This window comes from Podarcis gaigeae (assembly GCF_964106915.1).
Source record: "Podarcis gaigeae genome assembly, chromosome: 11".
NCBI classification, from domain to species: Eukaryota; Metazoa; Chordata; class Lepidosauria; order Squamata; family Lacertidae; genus Podarcis; species Podarcis gaigeae.
Window position 1 is genome coordinate 46,582,254 of NC_139687.1, and position 20,237 is coordinate 46,602,490.

At 43.9% G+C, this 20,237-nt stretch overlaps 1 protein-coding gene across 1 annotated transcript; it reads left to right on the top strand.

Annotated features, from left to right (window-relative positions):
* Window positions 1-1,760: 1,760 nt before the first annotated feature.
* Window positions 1,761-18,872, top strand: C9 (complement C9). Its single transcript, XM_083703565.1, has 12 exons — window positions 1,761-1,912; window positions 2,536-2,626; window positions 5,541-5,685; window positions 6,700-6,847; window positions 7,426-7,564; window positions 10,027-10,251; window positions 12,546-12,786; window positions 13,668-13,793; window positions 14,546-14,727; window positions 15,930-16,158; window positions 17,270-17,458; window positions 18,729-18,872. The coding sequence occupies exons 1-11, from the start codon at window positions 1,836-1,838 to the stop codon at window positions 17,434-17,436; spliced, it is 1,770 nt and encodes a 589-aa protein (XP_083559691.1). The 5' UTR covers window positions 1,761-1,835; the 3' UTR covers window positions 17,437-17,458; window positions 18,729-18,872.
* The last annotated feature ends 1,365 nt before the right edge of the window (window positions 18,873-20,237 follow it).

The following is a 20,237-nucleotide window of genomic DNA, read 5'->3' on the forward strand; positions in this document are numbered from 1 at the left end:
ACTATTCCTGCAGAAGTATGCAGGTATGGCACAGTGGCTCAGAAGGGAAGCCAGATCTTGCAGTGCCTTGAACTCACTCTAATCTCTGCTGACTGATACTCTGTGGTGGATTTATGGCAGGCTTCCTCAGACTTGGCCCTCCAGATGTTTTTGGACTACAACTCCCATGATCCCTAGCTAGCCGGACCAGTGGTCAGGGATGATGGGAATTGTAGTCTCAAAACATCTGGAGGGCCGAGGTTGAGGAAGCCTGATTTATAGCATCTCAAATGTGTTTTCATTGGCCTCTGTGCCACGTACAACTCCCTCTTGAATCAAGCAACTGCATGGATCCTGGTCAGCGATGCTCCAAGCCCCACCAATCTAACCTGCCCACCCTCTTTGGGGGGTGGTGAATATTCTACTAACCGTGGCACATTCTGATGTCTGGTTTCAGCATTTGTGTAACTCTGGAAGTGTATGCTCAATTTTGACCATACTATACCTCCTGATACTGTATGTATTTTCTCTAGGAGACTGACTTTGGTTAGAATCAAGTATACACTTCCAGAGTTAAATATATTACTTCTGATAAGTGAGCCTCCATGGTAGCTAGAGGGCTGTGAAAATTTGCATCCCCGGCTTTTTAGACTCTTCTCCCCATGTATTAAAGGTAAAGGACCCCTGGATGGTTAAGTCCAGTCAAAGGCGACTATGGGGTTGCAGTGCTCATCTCACTTTCAGGCTGAGGGAGCTGGCGTTTGTCCACAGACAGGCTTCCGGGTCATGTGGCCAGCATGACTAAACCGTTTCTGGTGCAACAGAACACCATGACGGAAACCAGAGCACACGGAAACGCCTTTTACCTTCCCGCCGCAGCGGTACCTATTTATCTACTTGCACTGGCATGCTTTCGAACTGCTAGGTTGGCGCGAGCTGGGACAGAGCAATGGGCGTTCACGCCGTTGTGGGGATTTGAACTGCCAACCTTCTGATCGGCAAGTCCAAGAGGCTCAGTGGTTTAGACCACAGCGCTACCTGCGTCCCCATGTACTGTCTGAAACCAAAGGGGTGCATTGGTTGCCAGGTGTGATTCCCGCCCTCCTCCCCAGCTTTATTACCCCACTATAACTAGCAAAAGGTTTTGGGCTGGCTCATAGAAGACCCTCTCCTTGTTTTGTCTTAGGTGGTCAGCACTTAACGGTAACTGATAATCCTGGTGCCGCACTAGGGACTTGTGAAATGCTCCAGTTAAGTGGTCTAACTTGTTTTTGGGTGTGCCTACTGTGTTCTTTTTTCCGCATTCTTGCAGAGGTTCCTGATGTGCTTTGCTTTTACAATAAAACAGTGCTGCTTTGTTCTCTCCCCCCCCCACCTTGTGCATAAGAACATAGGGTTCTGCCTTACATCAAGGCAAACCATTAGTTCCCCCCAGCTCCAAATTGTCCAGGCTGACTTACAGGCAGTGGGTCTGCAGGTTTTCGGATGCAGGGGATTCCCAGCCCTACCTGGAGATGGCAGGAACTGAACCCAGGACCCTCTGTATGCAAAGCACACACTCTGACCCTGAGCTACCACCCTATTGTGTAATGCGTGGAATTGGAGAGAGGAAGGGCAGGTGCCTGGGCTTTCTCTTCTACCCTTCTCTCTGCCTGGGGAATGCCCAGACCAGCTGATTTTCCAAATTCTTCACTGTCAACAAACTCCAGGGTGCTTCCCGAAAGTCAGCAGCAGGCTCTGCCTCCTTTTGGCAGGGGTTTTTGTTTGTTTTTCTGCTAATCAATAACAAAAAGGAAAGGACAAAAAGCTTCCCGTTTGGGTGCTACGGTTTTGGTGTCACAGTCGACAGCAGCACCATGAAAACTTTACTGCCTCTTATAGCGGCACTGTGCATCTTAGGAACAAATAGCTTTGTCTCACCAGGGAGGAAAAGGTAAGTGGACTTTAAAATGAATACGTAAATAAAATAAACCTGTGTCGCATTTCCCACAGCAAATGTAGAATTTGCTCTGATTACTCTTTGGAGCCTGAAGTTAGCGAATCTGAATGATTTCCAATTTCAGCATCAAGGTAGTATATGAGACTGCAGTTCTGCATATGCTTAGATTGTAATCAGCACCAATGAATTTAGTGGGAGTGGCTTCCAGTTCGAACATGAAAGGAAGATCCACTGTAAGGTTTCCCAGGAAGGAAACCTTTTATCATCTTGGGATGATAAAAAAGTCCTGTATTTTCAACTGCCCAGTCTAGTTTTGAAGACAGAAGCATCATAAGAAAGGAGAGCAATGACCTTAAAGTTCTCCATCAGCGGTGAGTGCAAACTGAGAAGGCACCAAGTCAAGTCACCTCATGGTCGCAGGCTTCCCACTATAGCAAGATAGGCTGTAAATTTTTCTGCCTTTGCCTCTGTGTCCATAAAAATCAGCATATGCAAATATATGTCCCTTTTCTCTTCTCTTTTGGGGCTTATTTTCCCCCCTTCCCCAATAACATTGCTTCTGATTTTTAGTTTACTGAATAGTACTGCATAAAAGCATCTTCTTGTTCTATACTAAGAGAGCGAAGAGAAGTGGACGTCAGGCCCATCGATTGCTTGCTGAGCCGCTGGAGCGAATGGGGACCGTGCAATGCATGTGCAAAGGAAAGAGTAAGTCATGGGTTTGTGATTGATAGCTCAGGAGGCTTTTGTTTGAAACAACAACGTGTTTTAGAGATGAGAATGTAAGATTAGCCTGAGGATCAGTGGCTTACCCAGTCCGGCATCCTATTCTCACAGTGGCCACTCAGATGCCTGCAGGAAACCCCCAAGCAGCACCCCAGCACAAGAGCAATTTCCCCTCCTGCAATTTCCAGCCCCTGGGATTCAGTATCAATGTCCGGACTTCTGGCAATGGCACACTTTGTAGAGCTCCAGTTTATATTGTTGTTGTTGTTGTTTAGTCGTTTAGTCATGTCCGACTCTTCGTGACCCCATGGACCAGAGCACGCCAGGCACTCCTGTCTTCCACTGCCTCCCGCAGTTTGGTCAAACTCATGCTGGTAGCTTCGAGAACACTGTCCAACCATCTGACCCCACTCGGTCATGAAGCTCATTGGGGAGCCATGGGCCAATCACCAACTCTCAGCCTGTTTGGGCATTTGTTGTTGTTTAGTCATTTAGTCGTGTCAGACTCTTCCTGACCCCATGGATCAGAGCATGCCAGGCACTCCTGTCTTCCACTGCCTCCCACAGTTTGGTCAAACTCATGTTGGTAGCTTGGAGAACACTGCCCAACCAACTCGTCCGCTGTCGTCCCCTTCTCCTTGTGCCTTCCATCTTTCCCAACATCAGGGTCTTTTCCAGGGAGTCTTCTCTTCTCATGAGGTGGCCAAAGTATTGGAGCCTCAGCTTTTGATCTTCTTGCAGTCCATGGGACTCTCAAGAGTCTCCTCCAGCACCATAATTCAAAAGCATCAATTCTTTGGTGATCAGCCTTCTTTATGGTCCAGCTCTCACTTCCATACATCACTACTGGGGAAACCATGGCTTTAACTATAAGGACCTTTGTTGGCAAGGCGATGTCTTTGCTTTTTTGTTTTTCCTTTGCTTTATATTGTGGTCTATCCTAATTGGTGATGGCTCTACATACTTCAACCCAGAAGTGACTCAGTAACTCCAAACTCCTGAATAAAATCTGTGTTGAATTTCCCGCAGCAAATGTAGAATTTGCTCTGATTACTCTTTGGAGCCTGAAGTTAGCGAATCTGAATGATTTCCAATTTCAGCATCAAGGCAGTATATGAGACTGCAGTTCTGCATATGCTTAGATTGTAATCAGCACCAATGAATTTAGTGGGAGTGGCTTCCAGTTCAAACATGAAAGGAAGATCCACTGTAAGGTTTCCCAGGAAGGAAACCTTTTATCATCTTGGGATGATAAAAAAGTCCTGTATTTTCAACTGCCCAGTCTAGTTTTAAAGACACAAGCATCATAAGAAAGGAGAGCAATGACCTTAAAGTTCTCCATCAGCGGTGAGTGCAAACTGAGAAGGCACCAAGTCAAGTCACCTCATGGTCGCAGGCTTCCCACTATAGCAAGATAGGCTGTAAATTTTTCTGCCTTTGCCTCTGTGTCCATAAAAATCAGCATTTTGCAAGAGTAAAGAGTAAAGTAAATGTTCATGACTTTGGGGGGACGGGACAGGGGGTAGCTTGTTTTGTTTTCTGACTTTGTAGAGCCACTGGATGATAATGAACTTAGTGGCACCATCCATAATCCGAATCAGAACAACAGTAAGGTACAAATTATTAGGGCTGTTGATATTTTTACCTCAGCGCAGGGGTTAGACTCTGTGTGGCATGTGCCTTTTCCAAACCCGATGTTTCAGTCCTATCCTCAAATCATCTGGCAATGTAGTCAACGTATATTTGGAGGATTGTAGCACAAAGAGTGCCACCTACTGGTGCACTGCACTATACTTTTAGAAGGTTTCTGTGTACAACAGTCTGCATACTGGATGTTCCTACAGCCCTACCGTTAGGCGAGGTGAGGCAGCAAATACTGGGTGACAGGTAGTGGTAGGAAGTTTGCCTTGTGCTCCTTGAGCTGGTCTGCTGCCCTCAAGTATGCCAAAGGACACTGTCCCTTTGCCACTGTTGAAGTAAAATTCAACTCCTAGTCTAGTAACAATAATAATTTTTATTTTATTTTATTTTATTTATTTTATATTATTTTATTTTTTATTACTCTACCCATCTGGCTGGGTTTTCCCAGCCACTCTGGGTGGCTCCCAACAGAATATTAAAAAAACAATAAAACATCAAACCATAGGGGTGGAGACGCTCCTTCAGGTATACTGGGCCACGGCCGTTTAGGGCTGTAAAGATCAGCACCAGTGGCGTAGCGTGGGTTGTCAGCACCCGGGGCAAGGCAAGTAATTTGCACCCCCTAACCCGTGGATTTGCGCCCCCTAACCCTAACCACCAGATGTTGCGCCCGGTGTGGCCGGGCCCCCCCTGCACCCCCCCACGCTACGCCACTGGTCAGCACCAACACTTTGAATTGTGCTCAGAAATGTAGTGGGCTTCTGAATGTGGAATATGAGGGCAGGGTTCCATCTTGTCCTTTGCTTTAAGCAGCAAAATGTCTTCAGGCATTCCTGGATGTATTAACATTGTAGAGAAAGTAGTCATTGGTATTTTCTAACCAGGCATGCCTTTTGATCAGTACACAACAAATGGCTTTAAAATAAGAAAAGCATCTACCACCACTCTCCCCAATTGTTGTTTGTGCCTTAGAAGTAGCAGGCTTTATTCTTTGTTTTACGTTTTTCAACCATAAAACTAAAACATTTTCATTGTCTGGGAGCTCAAAGCACAAAAGAATGGAGACTCCATTGTGGAAGTGCGATGAGTAGGCCTCCCTTTAATCTTGTGCATTATTCTCCCCCCCCCCCCAACCTCCCGTTTAGTTTCCATCAAAGTTATTTGGCATGTGCAAAGAAGGTACATCATTTTATGGCTGCATAGCCACACCAGTCCTTTTGAGCACCTGTAATTCTTCTTCCTTTCTTTTCTAAAGTATCGCTCGAGGAGTGTTGTGAGATTTGGACAATATGGAGGGAAGCCGTGTATTGAAGCTCTGGGAGACAGACAGTTCTGCCAGCCAGACACCCCCTGCCCTGAAGAGCTACCAGATTGTGGCAATGACTTCATGTGTGAAAATGGTATGCAGTTCCTTTGCATTGTTCTTTGAAACTGATTCCCACGGTGGATTATATTGGAGATCAAAACAAAAAAAATTCCTTCCAGTAGCACCTTAAAGACCAACTAAGTTAGTTCTTGGTATGAGCTTTCGTGTGCATGCACACTTCTTCAGATACATATTTTTTTTGTTTTGACTATGGCAGACCAACACAGCTACCTATCTATATTGGAGATCGTTAGTTGCTTAACGCAAGGCACCATCTTGTCATGATTTAGCAGCTCTCTGAAATACTCTTACGGAAGTCCCTTCTCATACGCATTCACCTGGTGCATATTTCACCTGGAAATGTTGTGCTCATTTTCCTGATTATAATGCCAGCGCTTCTGTTCTGTTTTCTAACATTCCTCTCACCCCTAGTATGTTGTGTAATTGTGGCTTTTTGGCCAATGTTGCCCTAATTTTCATTCGCACCAGAGGACATGGTGCCACACAACAGTCTATGTTTTTATTGATTTTTCAAATTTTAGCAAATCCACCCCAAATGATCCCCACCCCCATGCAAACAGCAGGAAAGAATTGTTTGCTGGTATACTACGCCAAATGTTGTCACTTCACTACCAGAAACAGTTGGTTTTTTCCCTGGAATCAAGTAACATGAAAATTAGCTCATAGTTACCTGAATTGGTATTGTACATTTTTGCTGGTTTGGTTGTCACTCCTAATCAAGATATTGTCTTTTATCATCATCGTCGTCGTCGTCGTCGTCGTCATCATCATCATCTATACCACCCCTCATCCTCAAAGGACAATTATACGTATGTGTGTGTGGTTGTATTTGTTTAATGTCTACATTTTCACAGTGACAATTTTTTAAACGTCGAAAGGGTAAAGCAGGTTTCCATTTCCTTTATGGTCAAAAAATCCACCAGTGGCACTGGGGGGAAACCCAACTTAGGTTTGGTTCAAGCCAAAAGACTGAGAGCAATAAGAACTGTTTAACAGCTAGAGATACTGTTCCTCATTCTACACTTAGGACACTGCATAAAAAAAAGGTTGGTGTGTAATACGGAAGACGATTGTGGAGACTTCTCCGACGAAGACAATTGCGAAGGTAATCCTCGTGCACCCTGTCGTGACCGTATAATTGATGTATCAGAGGTTGGAAGAACAGCTGGTCGTGGGTAAGTTCTGGGAAGTTATTGGGAGAATGATGGGAGATGTAGCAAATCTATTGGCAGGGCCGACCCTACCGTTAGGCAATTTGAGATGCCTACCTCTGGTGTTAGCTTATGAGGAGCAGTGGCAGCAGGTCCCTTGCCTGTTCCTCATGAGTTCCGTGGTCATTCTGCTCTGTTAGAGGGCAGGTCTCTGTGTGCCATGTGACGTGCCCAGCACTCCCTATGATAGCTAGCTTGCCCTCAGTTGTGATAAGGATGAATTACAGCTGTACCTCAGAAGTTGAACGGAATTCACTCCAGAAGTCCGTTCGACTTCCAAAACGTTCAGAAACCAAGGCACGGCTTCCGATTGGCTGCAGGAAGCTCCTGAAGCCAATTGGAAGCCACGTCAGGCATTTGGGTTCCAAAGAACGTTCACAAACTGGAGCAGTCACTTCTGGGTTTGCGGCGTTTGGGAGTCAAAACGTTCAAGTTGCAAGGCGTTTGTCAACCAAGGTGCAGCTGTATATTTGAATGGTATAGCAGGTTTTAAGTGACCAAGATCCTGGAAGACCCTAGTTTGTTGTGCGATGTTGTTACAGTGTCAACATTCTGGGCATGGAACCGAAGGAAAGCCCGTTTTACAATGAGTTTTACAACGGAGTCTGCGACAGAGTCCGCGATGGGAATACTGGAATATACTATCGCAAGCCATGGAATGTTGCTGTGCTCAATTATGATGTAAGCCCCTTTGTGCAAAGTGGAGAGTGTGCATTTGACTCCACGCTCATGTAGCTTTATCCAAAATGCATGCGCCTCCTGTACGTTGTTGTAAAATGCTACAGCCTGATGCTTCGCACTGACTGGAGTCCTACAGGCAATGCTAATTTGTCTCCAGCCAAGGTTTTTATTTTTAAAAAAGTTGTTGCTGTTTACCAATAATATTGCTGCTTTATTGTTTTAGTAAACCGCTTTGAGGTTTTCCATAATCAAGCGGTAAACGTACATTTAATGAAATGAAATTTAAACAAAGGGGTGAGCACCTTTGCATAAGGTAAAGACATCCCTGCCCCGTCAACCACCCTCCTGGTGCATACACAAACAGAAATGAATCTGACACTAATGGAGCTGTGCTGATGTGAACAGCTGGGGGAAAGAGCTGTGCAACACACCCAGGGGGCGGGAACAAATTTGCCGAGCTCTAAGGCTGTGATAGGGACGCAGGTGGTGCTGTGGGTTAAACCACAGAGCCTAGGACTTGCTGATCAGAAGGGTGGCAGTTCGAATCACCTCGACGGGGTGAGCTCCCATTGCTTGGTCCCTGCTCCTGCCAACCTAGCAGTTCGAAAGCACGTCAAAGTGCAATAGATAAATAGGTACCGCTCTGACAGGAAGGTAAACAGCGTTTCCGTGCACTGCTCTGGTGCACGGAACTGGTCTAAGAAGCGGCTTAGTCATGCTGTCCACATGACCCAGAAGCTGTATGCTGGCTCCCTTGGCCAATAAAGTGAGATGAGCGCCGCAACCCCAGAGTCGGTCACGACTGGACCTAATGGTCAGGGGTCCCTTTACCTTTACCTTTTAAGGCTGTGATAACCACACTCTTGCACACACAACTCTGCAATGGTATCAAAACGGTTTACAAACTCTGAAGGGTCGCTTTCACATGAAATGAGACCTCCAAACATCATTAATTCTTTTGTGTTTTGAGTTGATACCTAATCTCCAATCACTGCCACACTAATAATGATAATAATATTTTTTTATTTATACCCCGCCCTTCCTGGTTCAGAAAACCGGGCTCAGGGCGGCTAACAACAAATTTAAAACACTTAATTGATGCTACAAAAAAAACAGCATAAAATACGGTATAAAGCGTAAATAACAATAAAATCAAAAATCAATTTGGGGGGAGATCCATCCAATAAACGTTACCAGGGCTAGCTGGCTAAATTAGTGCTACTTGCCAGTGAGGAGACCAGGGGAGAACCAGCTGTGGGATCCCAGAGCGGGCAATCTTCACAAAAAGGGGAGGGAAGGAAGGGGAACAAAAGATCTGGATACTAAAGCTCTGGATAGGTGTATTATTTTCTGTGAGGCTTCTCCAGAACAGAAAAGCAGCACAAAAGGCTTAAAAGCGAATCAAAACGTTGTAGACAATGGGTGTTTCGCTCTCGTCTTCTTTTGGTCCAATGAGCTAGACGTCAGTCATTGCTATGGCTAAAAGGTAAAGCACTGAAGGAGGCTAGTTTCTCACAAAACAATTGAGAATAGCATCTGCACATTTTGTATTATATCTCAGGTATTGCAGATGCTGGAATCTAGGGGGTTATGGCTGATCTGAGGGCAACCAACATATTATTCCCACCACTGGGGGGATGCCCATGATTGTACAGATATATTTTAGTTTTAAATATTTTGTTAAAACTCGTACAGACTGATAACTCATGTTTTTAACGTGTCGGTGGCAGGAATTGTTTATTTGTTTATTTATCAGTTCTCCCCCACTCTGCCCCATCTTCCCCCCCTGTTTTGTTTTGGATCTTCTATGTTTTTGTTTTTACTTTGGGAATGTGCTGGCCTTTGCTTATATTTGCTTTTGCAGCCAGATAAATGGGTCATTACAACAAGTGTCCACTTGTTAGGGTTTAAGCCTCGTTTTAAATGTATTTGGCTTTTCAGTGTGCTTTAAACTGTTTTTAACTATTCTATGTGCAAACTGCCTTGAGAGAGTGGTTTAGAAAGCTATTAATAAATTAATAAGAATAACAAATAAGCAATAAAGTTGGTGTGAAATAATATAGATAGATAGGTATAGTTAGATTAGAGATAGATGATAGATGATGATAGATAGATGATAGATTAGATAGATAGATAGATAGATAATAGATAGATAGATAGATAATAGATAGATAGATAGATAGATAGATAGATAGATAGATAGATAGATATAGATATAGATAGATGATAGATAGAGATAGAATGAACTTTCAGAGGAAATGTAGGGACAAAATGAACAAATGAATGCACTTTATTTTAATTAATGCGCTTTTCTCTCTGTCCTGCCATACATTTTCAATTATTGGCTCTAAGTTTCTAATGTTATAACAGAGAGTGAAAACCATTCCTTCCATTGGGCTGCATATATTCCAGGCATATTGCCTACTAAATTGCCTGCTATATTTTTTTTTCCTCTTTCTAAGACAAAAGGAGACAAAAGATTTAGAAATGAAGTCTACGAGGACCAGGTGTCGGCAGTAAAGGAAATGTTCAGCGAAAGGCATAGGTCTGCTCACTCTAGCTTTTCTCTCAAATTGACGCCTACAGAGGTAGAAAATGCCACATCCGTCAGCTTCAGTTTGAGCATGAACACAGATTCATCCTCCAATGAAACTGTACATACATTCTTAAAGGATTCTAAAGGAAAGGTAAGCTATCCTAAACAAACAAACCCAAAATGGAGAGCCCTTCTGTGTTATTTGGGGGACTTGATATTAGCTGTTAGGAGTGTTTTATTTATTTATTTAGCAAAACTTGTGCAGTGGTACCTCAGTTTTTGAATGTAATCCATTCCGGAAGACCGTTCGAGTTCTGAAATGTTCGAAAACTGAAAACTCAATAACCGACAGGATCTTGCACTCAGCGGAAGCCACATGGCATGTTCGACTTCCGAGGCATGTTCGAAAACTGAAGCATTTACTTCCAGGTTTATGGCATTTGAAAACCGAAATGTTCGTCAACTGAGACGTTCGAAAACTGTGGTACCACTGTATATGGCTTAAGATACGTTTGTGCGTGTTTTCCTTAACAGTATAAAATATTTATTTAAAAAGCAATAAAAAACAGACTTTCTTTAAAAAGGAGACACAATGAAACAATCAAAATATAGATGAAATCAACAGGTTTTTTGAAGGGATACATGTGAAACTGACCACAGATCTATCCCTAGCTTAAAAAGTCCCAGGAAACAGAGCTGGGTAGAATATAGTACCTACATTTTGCCATTAAAATGTTACTGGTGGCCTTGCCCCTTGTCCTACTTTTTAATACAGATTTTATATTAAACTTTTATATAAAATTAATATTCTTTTTTTTAAAAAAAAAGTTTGTTTTAGGTTACTGTGTGACCTATTTACTTTACTATCTCATTCCTCCCGATCAGAGAGAGTAGGTTTCATAGGAGACAACTCCTCGGAGCCGAGGTACCTTCAAGCTCCTCCATTAAAATATTTGAAGGGGCTGGGCACCCCCAAAGTTGATGGGCACTGCCATTCAAAGGCACTGCATCTTGTGATCAATTATGTGCACAGGGCTTGCCTGGGCTCTCCCAATATTTTATTCAAGTTAGTATTTCAGTAGGTTCCAAGTCCCTCCAACCTATGGTGTGGCTGCTAATCTCCCCTAATAGTTTGAGGGGCCCAAAAAGGTTTCAAGGGGTGAGCTGTTTCCACATTCATTTTTGTTTCATCCTCCTTGGATATGTATGCAGAGTTTTTTTAGTCAGTCCATGTGGTTCCTAATCCCCTAGTTGAGGGGGTCCATTGAAACTAAGTTTTGTTTTGGGGAGTGTAAGACCGTCCCTTCCACCCTGATGCTTAGGAATATGTTTGGAGCCCTTTCCAGAAGCATGTTTGTATATATACCAATGAATCTTGAATGAGGAATGTGAAAGCTGTGGAGGTTTCCATCAACCTCAGCAAAATTGTCTAATGAAAACAAATTCCCTGCCACTTTGGGCCTTTGATAACTGTAAAGCAGGTGGGAATTCACCGGTGAAGCTTCACCAGGCAATATTTAATTTCCATAAAACCCTTCATCCAAAGATCACAGGGTGATTTACAATATAAAAATACAAACCATAATAAGAAATGAAAACAATAACCCATACCAGGGGTCAGCAAATTTTTTCAGCAGGGGTCTGGTCAACTGTCCCTCAGACCTTGTGGGGGGCCGGACTATATTTTGAAGGAAAAAAATGAACGAATTCCTATGCCCCAGAGAATTACCCAGAGATGCATTTTAAATAAAAGGAAACATTGTACTCATGTAAAAACACAGTGATTCCTGGACTGTCCATGGGCTGGATTGAGAAGGCAATTGGGCTGGATCTGGCCCCCAGGCCTTAGTTTGCCTACCCATGTCATACACGCATAGTTTAAAGGACCATAGTTTATTTAATTGGCCAAAGGCCTGGGGAAAAAAGAACGTTTTCACTTGGCACCTAAAGATATGTAAAGAAGGCACCAGGTGAGCCTCCCTGGGGAGAACATTCCACAAGTGGGAAGCCACCACAGAAAAGGCCTGCTCTCGTGTTGCTGTGCTCTGGACCTCTCACAGAGGAGGCACATGAAGAAGGGCCTCAGATGGTGATTGCAGGGTCCAGGTCAGTTTATATGGGGAGGCAGTAGAAGCTTCAACCATTCTGCTTTAAAGAGGAAAGTCGAAGAGGGATGGTTGGTAGATGTGACTTCTGGGGCAGCATTCTAACATGCTACCCTTATTGAGCACTGCAGGTTTTAATTTTGACAAGGAGTCAAGCCCCCAACAAGTTAACCCACTTGCGGAACAATAGTGCTTGAAATCCTTTCCAAAGGGAGGGTGCCATCAAACGGAAGACTTCCCTCCATAATGTCGGACACATTGTCACCCTAGAGATGGGAGAACATCTGGTCCTCTCGTTTTCCCAATGTCAGAAGGTTAACCCCATCGTTCTGCATTACAGCATCAAATATTTTTTCACGTGAAAGGAAACATCGAACTGGGAACCTTTCAAATGCGAAGGCGTGACGTCCGCCTGACCGACACATTCCTTGAAGATGTAAAATATCTGCCCAGTGCATATGACAAGGGAGAATATTTTAAATTTTTGGAAATGCACGGAACTCATTTTGCACAGAAGGGAACAGTTGGTGGGAAATATGAACTACTATATGTACTGGACAACCAAACAATGAATAGTGAAGGTAGGAACTGTTTCATTAATTTCAGAGGCTATACTCCAATCCAATTCAGGCTGGGTGCTACCCTATCTGATAATAATACTGAACTATGGACAAAAAAACCAAACAAACTAGCAAACATACTTTGACATAACCAATATCTATGGCAATAAACTATCACAAAAGGAATAATCCAAAACTGATAAGTGATTATTGGTCTGTTTGTGCAGCCTAAAGCAATGTCACTTCTTGTAGAGAAACCAGCAAACCAATCAGCTGGTGTTACCTTTGATGTATTAGCAAAGCTGGAATTTCCATCACAAGAGCTGAAAACTCTTATATTAGACTAGTCCTTAATTGCAAAATTGTGACTAATGTAATATAAAGACAGGAGGCGAGAAAAACAAAAAATGTGGCATTAGTCATTATGACAGGGACGCGGGTGGCACTGTGGGTTAAACCACAGAGCCTAGGGCTTGCCAATCAGAAGGTTGGCAGTTCGAATCCCCATGATGGGGTGAGCTCCTGTTGCTCTGCCCCGGCGGGAAGGTAAATGGTGTTTCCCTGCGCTGCTCTGGTTCGCCAGAAGCGGCTTAGTCATGCTGGCCACATGACCTGGAAGCTGTACGCCGGCTCCCTCGGCCAATAAAGCGAGATGAGCACTGCAACCCCAGAGTCGGCCGCGACTGGACCTAATGGTCAGGGGTCCCTTTACCTTTACCTTTAGTCATTATGACATGACTGGATATCACCCATAAATGAAAACTAAAAAGTCTTTGCTGCTTTTTCTTATGGGTACAACTTGATTGCCTTTCCGAATATAATTTCATGGTTCAAGAAATTTGTTAATGAGCCTTTCCCTCCTTCCATCTTTTATTGAATGTCTTTTTTAACTCTGTTTGCAGGAGTCACCGTCGAAGACGTAAAAGCTTGCCTGGGTTACAATACAGATTTTGGTTTAACAGCTGGCACATTTGACGTCAAGCATCGCGACAAAGGGAAAGACTGCAAAAGTAGCAAGATTAGAAATAGTAAATATATCTATATATTTAAAGATTTATGTTCAAAATACACAAAAAAGGGGACTATATATTTGGGGACACCCACTTCTGAAAATTTCATGTCCAAGCTGGCAGTGGTGGTGGCAAATGTGGCCCTGTTGCAAAGGTGGCCCTGTAGCAAGGAGGTGCACTTTCAACACTCATTTATCTTTACATCATCCATTCCAAAAGAAATTTAAAAGATGAGTAAGTAAAGTGATGGACTATGCTGAATCAGCAAAGTTAACAGCTAAAATAAGAGAACCTAACAATGACTGTTTTATGGAACAATGGAAGCCTTTTTTGGATTATTTAAAGAAATAATATAATATGATGAATTCACGAGCAGGATTTGAACTATTTATTGCATTATGGTTATGATATAAAAGAGGGAAGAAAGGGCGCAGCAAAGGAGGGGAATAGAAAAAAACAACACCATGGAAAATGGGATGGCAAGTCAATAAAACCAAATAAAAATTTATAATGTAGTGAAACAATGTGAAATTTGTGGAAATTTAATCAAATACATTTTTTAAAAGACATTTTAAAAAGGAGATTGCACAGTAGCACAGATTTGAGTGTCCCACAGTACATATGTTGTCATGAATTTGGCAAAAAGGGGGGGATTTGTTTGCTGTTCTGGGCCCTTCCAGATGTTTGTCTGCATAAGAAAGTCAGAATGATGGTGAGACAACATCCCGAGGGACCTTCGTTCATCCTTGTCCTGTTTCTTTCCTCTGCAGAGGACAACACCGATAACAACGGAATTATCCACAATGTGATATCTCTCGTTCATGGAGGGAAGGCTGAAGTTCTGGTTAGGCTGAAGGAAAAGCTGTCGCGAGGTCACAGCGTCGTTGATGTGGAAGACTATGTCCAGTGGGCAGTGACGCTCCCTGATGCTCCCACAGTGATACAATACGAAGTAAGTGGGTTTTCCTCCTAAACTGATGCGCATATTGGTATGTGGGAGAGCAGACATGGCTCATCCCTGGTGAGGATGCGCATCGCCCTTCCCTTCTCCTCAGATCTATTATTTTATGAGCAGGGAGGAGTAATAAACGCCATTCCTCCTCAGCTTGACTCTGCTGCAGTTGGTGACCAAGTGCCTTGGTTTGTGTGCAATGTGCTGGGTGCACATGTAAGAGTGTGTGTGTGGCAACATCTGCTTTTGACCACAAGCACCACTGGCATGCGCATCTTCAGACGGTTGGCCAAGAGCGGCTAAGGTCCTTAGGCCAAAATATCAGTCACCCCTGCTGTAAATGCTGCTCCCTTGAAATAATAATAATAATATAAAATTTATTTGTATCCCGCTCTCCCCAGCCAAAGCCAGGCTCAGAGCGGCTAACATCATATAAATAAGACAATATGCATAATACAATATACAATATGCAAATAAAATAACATTCAGCATTCATTAAAACAATATAGAATAATATTAAATATCAGCATTTCAAAATTAAACAGAAATCCACTCAACAGTTACAATAAGTAATTTCTAAACTCCAATCAATAAAACAACAGCAAACCACAGTGCACAACATAATATAATACAAAATGAGAAGCAGAGATTGGAGGGTGGGGCAAGGCAGGTGGAAAGAGGCCTTGCCTGGTGGAGTCTCTCCCCTCACAGTTATTCCTCCAGGAACAGCTTCCTTATAAGGAGACCCAGGGCCAGAGGGTGGGGCAAGGCAGGTGGAAATAATAATAATAATAATAATAGTAATTTATTATTTGTACCCCACCCATCTGGCTGGGTTTCCCCAGCCAGTCTGGGCGACTTCCAACAAAGATTAAAAATACATTAAAATGTATGACCTTTACTTATTGCTGAACCATGGCGAGTGAATAGGCACGTGTTATGTTTCCAAGGTAAGCACAATTTTCACTTGAATATAAGAGCTAAGGAATTTTAGGTACTTTCCGTGCTAGGGTATTGTGAAGGAATTGGACTTTGCTGTCCGAGACTCTGTTTTACCTGAGAACACCCTTTCCTCACATGGTAGAGAACTCAGAGTAGCTAAGAGGAGGCTATCACAAATGTCAGGGAAGCTTTGATCATGCTTGTGCAAAGAGTACCACTGCTGTAACAAGTTGGATTAAGGTATTTGCATTTCTTTGCAGCCGTACCCAATTTCTACTCTCATACCAGTGACGATACCCAACTCCACCGTAAAGAAGCAGAATCTCGACAGAGCTGTGGAGGACTACGTTGCTGAATATAGTGTTTGCAAATGCCAGCCCTGTCAAAATGGTGGCACTGTCATGCTATTGAACGGAAGGTGTGAATGCGGATGCACCCCTTACTTCAAGGGAGAAGCCTGCCAGATACCCGCAGCGTTTTTTTCACCAGGTCAGCAGTAGATCAAGAATTGAGGGTTCATTTCCGTATTCTATTCAGGACAAGTGAGCTGCGAAGATAAAGCCATTATCCCACCTAACCCTGTACTAGGCTTCTGCTCATACAAACAGTGATAGAATTTTTCCTGGACAATGCCACTTAAAATGCGGGGTAGTGGAATTGCATAGTTTAATACACCTGCAAAAACCCCTTTGCACAGAAAAGCAATATCCTCAAGATATTCTCTGGGCCTTCACATCTCTAAACCTGGAACCAAGAAACTCTACCAAACTGGTGGAAAGCAGCAGGGTTGGGACACAAGGCTTAGGGCCCTCGTATTTACGGGACCACCTCTCCTTGTATGCCCCGCAGAGGACCTTAAGGTCCATGAACAACCATAGTTTAGAGGTCCCGGGCCCTAAGGAAGCCAGACTATCCTTCACCAGGGCCAGGGCCTTTTCAGTGATGGCTCCGACCTGGTGGAATGCTCTGTCTCATGAGACTAGGGTCCCCTGGCCTCCTCGCTGGCCCAAGTAGGACCAATTCAGCCAGCTAGCTCTGGGGATTATCTAATGCTTATTTTCCCTAAATTGATTTCTGAATTTTGAATTTGTTATCCATGTTTTTATACTGTATTTTATGCTGCTTTTACAATTAAGTGTTTTAAATTTATTGTTAGCTGCCTGAGCCCGGTTTTTGAACCGGGAAGGGCAGGGTATAAATAAATTATTATTATTATTATTATTATTATTATTATTATTATTATTATAGCGGAGAAGTTGGGATTCCAGAGGCACTGGCCATTGTGTCACGTAGAAAAGTGCCCTGGGGGAGGAGTTGTGAGGGAAAGTTGTGAGGTGGGAAGGGTGCAGCACTCCTCTCCTGCCCAGCCCTTCACTTAAAACGACACCCTGTCCTATTGCTTTGTAGCTGTTCTGTGGAAGCAGAGATCCCTTATCCGCCTAAGAAACACCCCTGTCCCAAATTGCACCCTGACTGACCATTTGGGCTTACAGACACGAAGGCAGTTACTTCAATGTCGAAGTAACTGCCATGCAAGTTTGTTTGTTTTTTGTTTTGATGTTAAGACTCAAAATATTTTCCACTCCAATCTTTAATTCAGTCCCGACTGGCACCGATGGGGGCTGGAGCTGCTGGTCTACCTGGTCGGCGTGTGCGCAAGGAGAACGCACTCGGAGAAGGCAGTGTAATAACCCTGAGGCTCATGGGGGCAAGGACTGCGCAGGAGCTGACTTGGAATCAGGCTACTGCGCTGCTGACATTAAATAATGGTGTAGAAGACGCCAAGCAGGTTTGTAGTTACTCAGTGGGTGTAATAAATAGAAGTCCGACTTGGGTGGGGCAGGAAAATCCCCCAGATCAGTATGCAAGAGGAGAGGTGAGATTGTTCCACTGGGCAAGCAGAAATGCTTGTCTTGACAGAACATCTGTTGAATTTTTATTCTTGTTATTACAGGGCAACCGCAAATTACATTCTAGGTCATGAGTGTGGTACCTTGAGCCCATAGGCCTCCCTCATGAAGCCAGGGGCAGACTTGGGTCTTTCACATTTCAGCAGAGTTCCATGAAAGGCCATAGTTGCAATGCCCTGCCCTCAGCTCTGTGCTCAGTGTGGAGAAACTGGTAAAAGGTAGAGGTAAAGGGACCCCGACCATTAGGTCCAGTCGTGACCGGCTCTGGGGTTGTGGCGCTCATCTCGCTCTATTGGCCGAGGGAGCCGACGTACAGCTTCCGGGTCATGTGGCTAGCATGACTAAGCCGCTTCTGGCGAACCAGAGCAGCGCACGGAAACACCATTTACCTTCCTGCTGGAGCGGTACCTATTTATCTACTTGCAGGGACCGAGCAACGGGAGCTCACCCCATCGCAGGGATTCAAACCGCTGACCTTCTGATCAGCAAGTCCTAGGCTCTGTGGTTTAACCCACAGCGCCACCCACGTCACTGCGGAGAAACTGGTAGCACTGCCCTAAACCTGCCTCTAGCGAAACCTCCCAAGCGTTCCCATTTGGCTCTCAAAGCCATTTCAGCCAAGCCACCTGCCCCTTACCTGATATCATGTAATGTAGGCTTTTAAAAATAAAATACCACATGCAGGAGGGAGGGATGGCAGCCAACAGCACCCCCTTTTGGAGCCAGCCACTCTGCACACAAAGAGCCCTTACAAGTTTTGCCCATTGACTACATAGGTTGCATCGAAACCATACATTTAAAGCACATTCAACACACATGGTTTCCCCAAAATTCTGGAAACTGTAGATTTCACTTTGTGGAGCCGTAATTCCCAGCACCTGTACCAAGCTACAGTTCCCGGGGTTCTTTGGGGAAAGTCGTGTATTTAAAATGTGCACTGAATGTATTTTAAATGTGTGGAGTGGATGTGACCTTTGCAGCAACTTACATGTGTAGAATTTTGACTATGGTGTCAAACTCAAGTTATCTGGAAGCCACCAGCCTGCTTTGACATTGCAAACGTAGGGGATCTCTGTGCATTATACCGGCCGCTCCTGCACTGAAGATTCTCCGGTTAGTTGATCTAGCTGACTGTGTGTCTTTTCACAGGTGTTTGATAGGAACACAACACAACTGGAATGACCCTTGGATCTCCACAGCAAAGTTCAAGCTGCCAAACAGATTTGAAAGATAAGCCAGAAAATCTTGGAACCTGGTGTTAATTTGTTTCCTTCCTTCCTTCCTTCCTTCCTTCCTTCCTTCCTTCCTTCCTTCCTTCCTTTCTTCCTTCTTTCTTTCTTTCTTTCTTTCTTTCTTTCTTTAAAGAGTTGAAAATAAATTTCAGCTGATGACTGGCTCAGCACAATACATTTGTATTATTTATTGCTGACACTTTTGTATTAAATTTGTGTGCCACCCTTTCTCCAAGTTGCTCAGTGCAGGGCTTTGATACATTTGTAAAATCATTTATATTCTACTTTTGGGGGCCCTCAAACAGCTCACATCCAAGCAAAAAAGTAATACAACAGTAACCAATGAAAATACAATAAAACTGAGAACAGAATAAAACAGCGAAGCATAATCACCAAGGAGAGACCATGGATTTAATTGTTATTACTATTCTTTTTTGCTGACTAAATACTAGGTGGAAGTCTGAACAGCTCATTTAAAAGGAGGGAAGCCTGACAAACCTCCTTAGTAGGGGTAGGGAAGCTTTTCCAAATTGAGGGCCACATTCCTTTCCTGGACACCTCTTGAGGGCCACATACTAGTGGTGAGAGTGGTCAGAAGCAAAAACGAGTGCAGCAATAAATGCCAGTTTTACCTTTTTGGTGCTCTTTCGCACACCCCTTTCTATCCTCCATCAGCCCAAGCAAGAGACATTACCAGAGTGCAAGGACACATTCCAGCAAGGCAAAAACACTGGGGTACAAAGCAGGAGAGTTCCATGGGCCTGACTGAGTGTTCTGTAGGGCTACATTGCTTTCCCGGTCCTGTTCCCCACTCCTGCTCTTTAGAGAGGGAGTCCTATAACCTGAGTGCTGCAGTAGAGAAGTCCTACCTCGTGTCCCAACCAAGTGTGCCTGCAAGTGAAGTGTTTTCTTCCTCAAACGTCTGCAAACTTTGGGGTTCTTTCAACCCTTCTGTTGCCTCCCTCTCTTGTCTGAGCAGCACCTTTTTTGCCATATAAGGACAGGCACTCAAAGAACAAATTTGCTATTGGTATATAAGATGCTATCTAGTTGGGCCTTTGAAATAGTTCGTTGTTGGGAGGAAGAGGAAATAAGAACCTCTCAGCCTGCCTGAGAAATTGCAGTGGAGGATGTTTAGGAGAGAAGTTTTAGGTCAGGGAGGAACGGAGAACCTGTGGCTCTTTTGATGTTGATGGACCACAACTCCCATCACCCTTGACCATTGGCCATGGTGACTGCAGGTGATGGGAGCTGGAGTCCAGCAACCTCTGGAAGGGCAACAGCTTAACTATCCCTGCTTTAACATAGCAAAAGCCAACTTTCAGTTGCTTCGTTTTTATCCAACTTCTGTGTTTTTTCCCATCGCTAAGTTTAGGCAGGCATTTTGCCAGCATGGAAGATGTTTTCTGCCCACTTCCTGGTGCCA